General features: G+C 37.9%; 1 protein-coding gene across 6 annotated transcripts in view; it reads left to right on the forward strand.

The window, feature by feature from the left end:
• The window catches only part of TEX9 (testis expressed 9), a 199622-nt gene that overhangs the window by 171816 nt on the left and 19696 nt on the right, over nucleotides 1–8110 (forward strand). For all 6 annotated transcript variants that reach the window (XM_058427959.1, XM_058427956.1, XM_032174527.2 and 3 more), the window contains one exon: nucleotides 6353–6487. In XM_058427959.1, the coding sequence (XP_058283942.1) occupies nucleotides 6353–6487 (135 nt within the window). The remainder of the gene's footprint in view (nucleotides 1–6352; nucleotides 6488–8110) is intronic.

Consider the following 8110-nt stretch of genomic DNA (forward strand, 5'->3'; position numbering starts at 1 on the left):
GTATTGCTCCATATTATTTATGGACATGCCGTATTTTATCTGATCACCAGTTGATGTGACATTCAATTTTTTTCTAGTGTGGGCTATTAGAAATCCAGAGTGAATTTCCGTGTACAAGTATTCTGTGTGAACACATGTTTTTGTGTATACCAAATACTTAGGAGTGTAATTTGTGAATTTTATGGAAAGTGTATGCTTAACTTTTTAAGAAACTGCTAAACTGTGTTCCACAGTGATTGTACCATTTTACATTCCCACTAGCAGTATATGAGAATTAGAGTTACTCTGTATCATCACCAACACTTGGGATTATTATCTTTTTAATTTTAGCCATTCTAGAGGAGAAGAAGTAGTATCTCATTGTGGTTTAATTTGTATTTCCTTTTATAACTGTGGATATTGAACATCTTTTCATGTGTTTATTGGCCATTCATATATCCTCTTTTGTGATATATTTGTTCAAATTTTTTGCCCATTCAAAAATACTAAGTTGCAAATTCTTTGTTTCCCTGTGTAATTCCTTTATTAGAAGAATATGTATTTTGAATAGTTTCTCTCAATCTGACTTGGCTTTATTTTCTCAACAGTGTGTTTCAAAAGATAGCAGTTTTAAATTTTGATGAATTACAAAATATTATTTTTTTGTGACTTTTGCTTTTTTACCCAAAATATTACTTTCTTGTGGTTTGTGCTTTTTTTCCCATTCTATCCAAGAAATCTTTATCCACTCCAAAGTCATGAGAGTTTTCTCCTGATTTCTTCTAGAAGTGTTATAGTGTGTGTGTGTGTGTGTGTGTGTGTGTGTATCTCAAAATCATATATAAATTGACCTGTAATCTATTTCAAGTTCATTTTGTGTGTGATAGGGTCAGGGTTCACTTTTTTCCATATGGATAATAGAGTTCTTTCCCCATTTGCTTACCATTGCACTAGTGAAGGAAATGAATTGGCTGTATTTATGTATGGGTCTTCTTTGAACTATTCTGTTATATTGGTATATACATTTGATATAATTCATTAGGAAAGCCATGTGCACTGGAGTTTTCTTTTGGAAGGATTTCAATTACCAATTCAGTTTATTTAATGGATACAAGTCTATTCTGATTTTCTGCTACTATTTGAGTCAGCTTTGCTAATTTATGTTTTTCGTGGTATTTGTCCACTTCATCTAAGTCAGATTTACTGGCATAAATTTTTCCATAATATTTTTTATTATGTTTATTATATTTATAATACCTGTATGATGTGTAATAATGGCCCCTCTTTCATTTCTGATACTGATAATTTGTCTGTCATTTATTCTTAATCAGTCCTACTTTAAATGTATTTACAAGTCTCAGGTATAATGCATTTTCTACCCTCACTTTCTGAGAAGTCAATTCCGTCTCCCACTTTTGGAGATGATTATTAAACAGTTGGTCTTTTTTCCTCAACTTTCCAACACCCCTTCCAACCTCCTTCTTCTTGGCTCATGACTTTGCTTCCTTTTTCATTAAGGAAACAGAATCAAAAGATAACTTTATCATCCTTTCACTAAATTTACAACCTCGCTGCCTCTATACCACTCCCCACTCCAGTTACAGTGAATTAGTACCTCTTCTGTCTAAAGCTGACCCCTGCACTTGTGCACTGGATTCCATATACTCTCTTCTACTCAAGGACTTTGCACTGGCAATTGTCCTTCCTCTTGTAAAATCAAATTTACTCATCAGATTATACTCATTAGTGTACAGACATTTCATAGAATCATTCATATATTTATTTTAAAACTTCTTTAGATCTTACATCTACCTCCAGTCCTATATCATTGCTCCTCTTTATAGTGAAGCTTCCCAAAATTGTTTATACTCAGTGTCTCTATACCTCATGTGCCATTTTCTCCTGAAAATACTTTGCTTAGGCTTCCATCTCTACCCTGCCATTGAAACTACTCTTAAAAAGGTCACCAATAATCCACATTGTAGTTGTGGTCCATTGTACTTGGTGAGTTACTCCTCACTTGAATTTATATCTCAGCAATATTTGAAATAGTTGATTAATCCTTCCTTGAAACACTATTAATTTGGCTTCTGGAGCACCACAGTCATGATTCTCCCTCGTTTTCCTGGCCTTACGTAGTAGAGTGCCCAAGTCTCTTCTCTGTCTATATCTAATCCTTAGATGATCTCATCCAGTTGCATGGCTTTATATACCATCTGTATATACGTTGATCATCCTCACATTTCTGTGTCTTGCCCTTACCTCTTCCTTTCTGCCCACTTGATATCACTATTGTGTTAAACTTCACATGTCCTAAAGGAAGCTCTTGCTTCCCTGCCCTCAGCAAACCTGCTTCTCTTCCTTCTCCCTCTCCTAGTAAAAGGCATCACCCAATTGTTCAGTCTAAAATAGAAGAGTCATCTTGATCTATCTGTTTTCCTATATCCAGATCCAGCTCACCAACAAGTCCTGTCAATTCTGTCTTCAAAATACATAGAATAAACCACTTCTCAAAACATTCATTACGTCTACCCAAGCCCAAGCCACTGTCTTTTATTTAAACTATTATAATAACCTCCTAGATTGGCAATACCACAGTGGCCCGAGTAATCCTCATAAAATTTAAGTCAGAGCCGGGCACAGTGGCTTACACTTGTAATCCCAGCACTTTGGGATGCCAAGGCGGGCAGATCACAAGGTCAGGAGATTGAGACCATCCTGGCTAACATGGTGAAACCCCATCTCTACTAAAAATAGAAAAAAATTAGCCGGCGTGGTGGTGGGTGCCTGTAGTCCCAGCTACTCGGGAGGCTGAGGCAGGAGAATGGTGTGAACCCAGAAGGCGGAGCTTGCAGTGAGCCGAGACTGCACCACTGCACTCCAGCCTGAGCCACAGAGCAAGACTGCGTCTCAGGAAAAAAAAAAAAAATTAAGTCAGATCATCACACACATACACATATGCATACACATTTAAAATCCTCCAAAGGCTTCCCGTGTCACTCAGAATAAAATCCAGATTTATAAGTAAAGCTTACAAGGTTCACCTAGGCTTGTCCTGCCCACTTCTCTTATCAAAACCTAACACTGTGCCTATGTCACTCGGCTGAAACCACACTGACCTTCTAGGTGATTTTTGAGTATATAAAGTGGATTCCTACTACAGGATCTTTGTCTTCATTGTTCTTATTATCTGGAATTCTTTCCCAAGATCTTTATTTGATTGTTTTATTTTTTTAGAGAGAGGATCTCACTCTGTCGCTCAGGCTGGAGTAGAGTGGTGCAATCATGGCTTCCTACAGCCTTGACCTCCCCAGCTCAAGCCATCCTTCTGCCTCAGCCTTCCAAGCAGCTAGGACCACATACATATGCCACAATGTCCAGCTAAATTTTAAATTTTTTTGTAGAGACAAAGTCTCCCTATGTTGCCTAGACTGGTCTCGAACTCCTGGGTTCATCTTCCCACATTGGCCTCCCAAAGTGCTAGGACTACAGGCGTGAGCCACCATGCCTGGCCTCCCCAAGATTTTTACTTAAATCATTACCTCACTTCATTTGGAAGACTTCCCTGACCACTTTATTTTAAATAGTTTTACCCTTCCCTCATTGTTCTGTTCCTTTACCCTTTTTTTCTTGATAGTCCTTAACACTACCAGATATTACATATGTGTATGTGTATATATGTGTTCATCTTCTGTCTCTTCCTCTAGAATACAAACGTAATGAGAGGAGGAATTTTGGTTAATTTGTGTGCCCATCATATAGAATAGTATCCTGCATGTAGTAAGTGCTTGATAAATGTGTTGAATAAATGAATGAAACCTATTACGTATAGATAATATTACTTACAATTTCAGATATGGAAATGAGTCTACCACAGCTGGCAGGTTTTCTGACTCCAAGTCCATTCTTTTCTACCTTAGCCACTTGTTTCTGAAACCTTATCTGATTATTTATCCTCATCTGATTATTTCTTACCTGAATTTCTGCGGTGCTTCGTGTTATTCCCAGAGCATTTACTACATTTTGTCTTCTGCTGTGGCTGATGCATGCCGCTCTCTTTTCTTACTCTCCCCCAGTGCCTTTTATGAATGCTTTAATAATCATGAGAGAGTGGTACATCATTTCCTCTTGAAGCTCACAGTATTTGAATTTTAATGTTAAATTTGATTTTCTTAGGTTTTTTAAAAAAAAAACTAATGTGCAACTCAGGACTTCAGATTTTTCATGAAATTTTTGTCTAGCAACATGTAACTCCTTAAATTTTTATAACAGTAGAAATTTGTTTAGTGGATTTACTCATATAGAAAAACTTTATTTCCTACTTTACTATTCTTGTGGCTATCATTTTTTCCCCACACCTCCCGAGAAGAGGGCAGTATTGATTCAGGGATAGGGGACATCATGTGGTACAGGATGGTTTTCATTTTTCTGTGAAATAGGTTACAAAGTCATCAGCAGGCAAGAGGGGAAAGATTCATTTCCATATTCTTAAGAAGGAAGACTGAAATGAGGCAGCAAGAAATGTGGACTTTGTAGCTAATGAGAATCTTTGCTTTTTCTATGTGAACAGTGAGATAAATCAAGCTAGCTCTTCCTGTAGCTACCACCCACAAAGCTGTGAAGAAGGCTGTGATAGCAGATGGTATCCATACACAGTTTGATTTGTTTAGAAACCTACATAAAGAGCAGCATGTGTTTTGTTTTGTTTTTCCCCTTAATTACTCAGAGCCAGGGAGACCAGTTTTTAAATAAAATGTAGTGATATAGCCAGGAAAAAATTATAAAAGAATATAGACAACTGTATTTTTAACTTCATCATTTCAACTCTATAATATTTATTGAGTATCTGCTCAATTTATTTAGTAAGGCTCTGGACTAGGCCTTACTTTATAGGGGATATAAAGAAGAGTGGGTTTAGTATTACAAAATAAGTTCAGTTTAACTAACATGTGTGTTAGTGTCTTTTATATCCCACTGAAGTGCTGAGTATACAGAAATTAAGACCGTTCTTTTTTTCAAGGAGCTTAAACTATAGTGGGAGAAATAAAGTTAAGGGATAGTTTCAGTACCACACAGCAGATATGATGATAAATGTGTCTCAAGGTGCTATACAAGCTTTGAAGAGGGTACTTAATATAATCTGGGTGGATAATAAGGATTAGAAAGGAAATATGTCCTGGGAGAGCTAATGCCCTAGAGTACAAACCTAGCTGAGTCAGAAGGTGCTAGCTATGTGAAAATGAGTGGGCAGCAGAGATCAGGGCAGGAGGAAGAGCACAGGCAAAGACTGAGGCAGGAAACACCATGGCTGTTTGGGAGAGATCCAATTACTGCTGGTATTACTGAAAGTAACATCTTTGGCGGGAGATAAGGCTGGTTGACAGGGGAAAGATTATGGTGGAGTTCAGAGGTTATCCTCTACGTTCATGTTTCTTCCGGTGTTGGCCTGTTGACTCTCTGCAACAGAATATCGTAGGATGTTTGCAGAAATATAAGACTAAACTTGCCCCAGGATGTGGAAAATAATCTATAAGGTCTGTTGTTTGTACTCAGAATTGGGATTTTCCTATAGGGCTATATAGAATGTTGTGCATTTAATGAATATATTCTTTTTTTTTTTTTTCTTTTTTTTGAGACGGAGTCTCGCTCTGTCGCCCAGGCTGGAGTGCAGTGGCGCAATCTCGGCTCACTGCAGGCTCCGCCTCCCGGGTTCACGCCATTCTCCTGCCTCAGCCTCTCCGAGTAGCTGGGACTACAGGCGCCCGCCAGCACGCCCGGCTAATTTTTTGTATTTTTAGTAGAGACGGGGTTTCACCGTGGTCTCGATCTCCTGACCTCGTGATCCGCCCGCCTCGGCCTCCCAAAGTGCTGGGATTACAAGCGTGAGCCACTGCGCCCGGCGGCATTTAATGAATATATTCTTAAATGATTTACCTTGTCAGATATACAGAAAAACGGTGGAGAGTTTCTCTTAAGATTGGTCTTTTTGGGAGGTTCCCAAAAGAAGACATACAGTTATAATGAGTTGTTTATAAAATAGAGGACAGGTATACTGTGTCTTGAGTCAATAAAGAGAGACAAAATCCCAAACAAAAAGTAATTTGAAAGCCCAGTTCACAACTACATTTTTTAGGATATATTTCTCTAATACCAGTTTGGGGCAAGAATTCCTTGAGACCTCTAACACTTACTGTTCAGCCTCTAGCCCCAAGCCTGTGTTTGTGTGTGTGTGTGTGTGTGTGTGTGTGTGTGTGTGTGTGTGTGTAAAGTTTGAGAGAAGGCAAGGAATATGGATATGGAAGATAATACAAAATGATAAAGGGGGAACCTATGACATATTTATAAATGTTCTATAATCTTTTTTACTATACAGGAATTAGAAAATAAAAGAAGACTGCAAAAACAGGCTGCAAGTAGTCAAAGTGCCACAGAGGTTCGCTTGAATAGAGCTCTAGAAGAAGCAGAAAAGTATAAACTGGAATTAAGTAAATTAAGGCAAAATAACAAGGTATGGAAAAATTGAATAGCTTTTTAGTGATCCCTTTTGGTAACTACTTCTTTTATGAACATGTCAAAAATAATACTTAAATTATAATTCTTGATGTCATGCTGAACATTTTTCAGAAGAAATATATTCATTAGCAGTATACACATTTCTAACATGTTAGGATGTATGCTTGTCTATCGCCATTATTGGGTGATGGCACAACTCTTTGGAAGATTGATTTCTTCAGCCAGTTTTATCAGGTGCCCATATTATATGTCAGACACTTTTCTAAGCTAAACTCTCAATAAATTAGGTATTGATGGGACGTATCTCAAAATAATAAGAGCTATCTATGACAAACCCACAGCCAATATCATACTGAATGGGCAAAAACTGGAAGCATTCCCTTTGAAAACTGGCACAAGACAGGGATGCCCTCTCTCACCGCTCCTATTCAACATAGTGTTGGAAGTTCTGGCCAGGGCAATTAGGCAGGAGAAGGAAATAAAGGGTATTCAATTAGGAAAAGAGGAAGTCAAATTGTCCCTGTTTGCAGATGACATGATTGTATATCTAGAAAACCCCATTGTCTCAGCCCAAAATCTCCTCAAGCTGATAAGCAACTTCAGCAAAGTCTCAGGATACAAAATCAATGTACAAATATCACAAGCATTCTTGTACACCAATAACAGACAGAGAGCCAAATCATGAGTGAACTCCCATTCACAATTGCTTCAAAGAGAATAAAATAACTAGGAATCCAACTTACAAGGGATGTGAAGGACCTCTTCAAGGAGAAATACAAGCCACTGCTCAATGAAATAAAAGAGGATACAAACAAATGGAAGAACATTCCATGCTCATGGGTTGGAAGAATCACTATCATGAAAATGGCCATACTGCCCAAGGTAATGTATAGATTCAATGCCATCCCCATCAAGCTACCAATGACTTTCTCCACAGAATTGGAAAAAACTACTTTAAAGTTCATATGGAACCAAAAAAGAGCCCACATCGCCAAGTCAATCCTAAGCCAAAAGAACAAAGCTGGAGGCATCACACTACCTGACTTCAAACTATACTACAAGACTACAGTAACCAAAACAGCATGGTACTGGTACCAAAACAGAGATATAGGCCAATGGAACAGAACAGAGCCCTCAGAAATAACACCACATATCTCCAACTATCTGATCTTTGACAAACCTGACAAAAACAAGCAATGGGGAAAGGATTCCCTATTTAATAAATGGTGCTGGGAAAACTGGCTAGCCATATGTAGAAAGCTGAAACTGGATCCTTTCCTTACACCTTATACAAAAATTAATTCAAGATGGATTAAAGACTTAAACGTTAGACCTAAAACCATAAAAAAACCTAGAAGAAAACCTAGGCATTACCATTCAGGACATAGGCATGGGCAAGGACTTCATGTCTGAAACACCAAAAGCAGTGGCAACAAAAGCCAAAATTGACAAATGGGATCTAATTAAACTAAAGAGCTTCTGCACAGCAAAAGAAACTACCATCAGAGTGAACAGGCAACCTACAAAATGGGAGAAAATTTTTGCAACCTACTCATCTGACAAAGGGCTAATATCCAGCATCTACAATGAACTCAAACAAATTTACAAGAAAAAAACA

The sequence above is a fragment of the Hylobates moloch genome, unplaced genomic scaffold (assembly GCF_009828535.3).
Source record: "Hylobates moloch isolate HMO894 unplaced genomic scaffold, HMol_V3 SCAFFOLD_14, whole genome shotgun sequence".
NCBI classification, from domain to species: Eukaryota; Metazoa; Chordata; class Mammalia; order Primates; family Hylobatidae; genus Hylobates; species Hylobates moloch.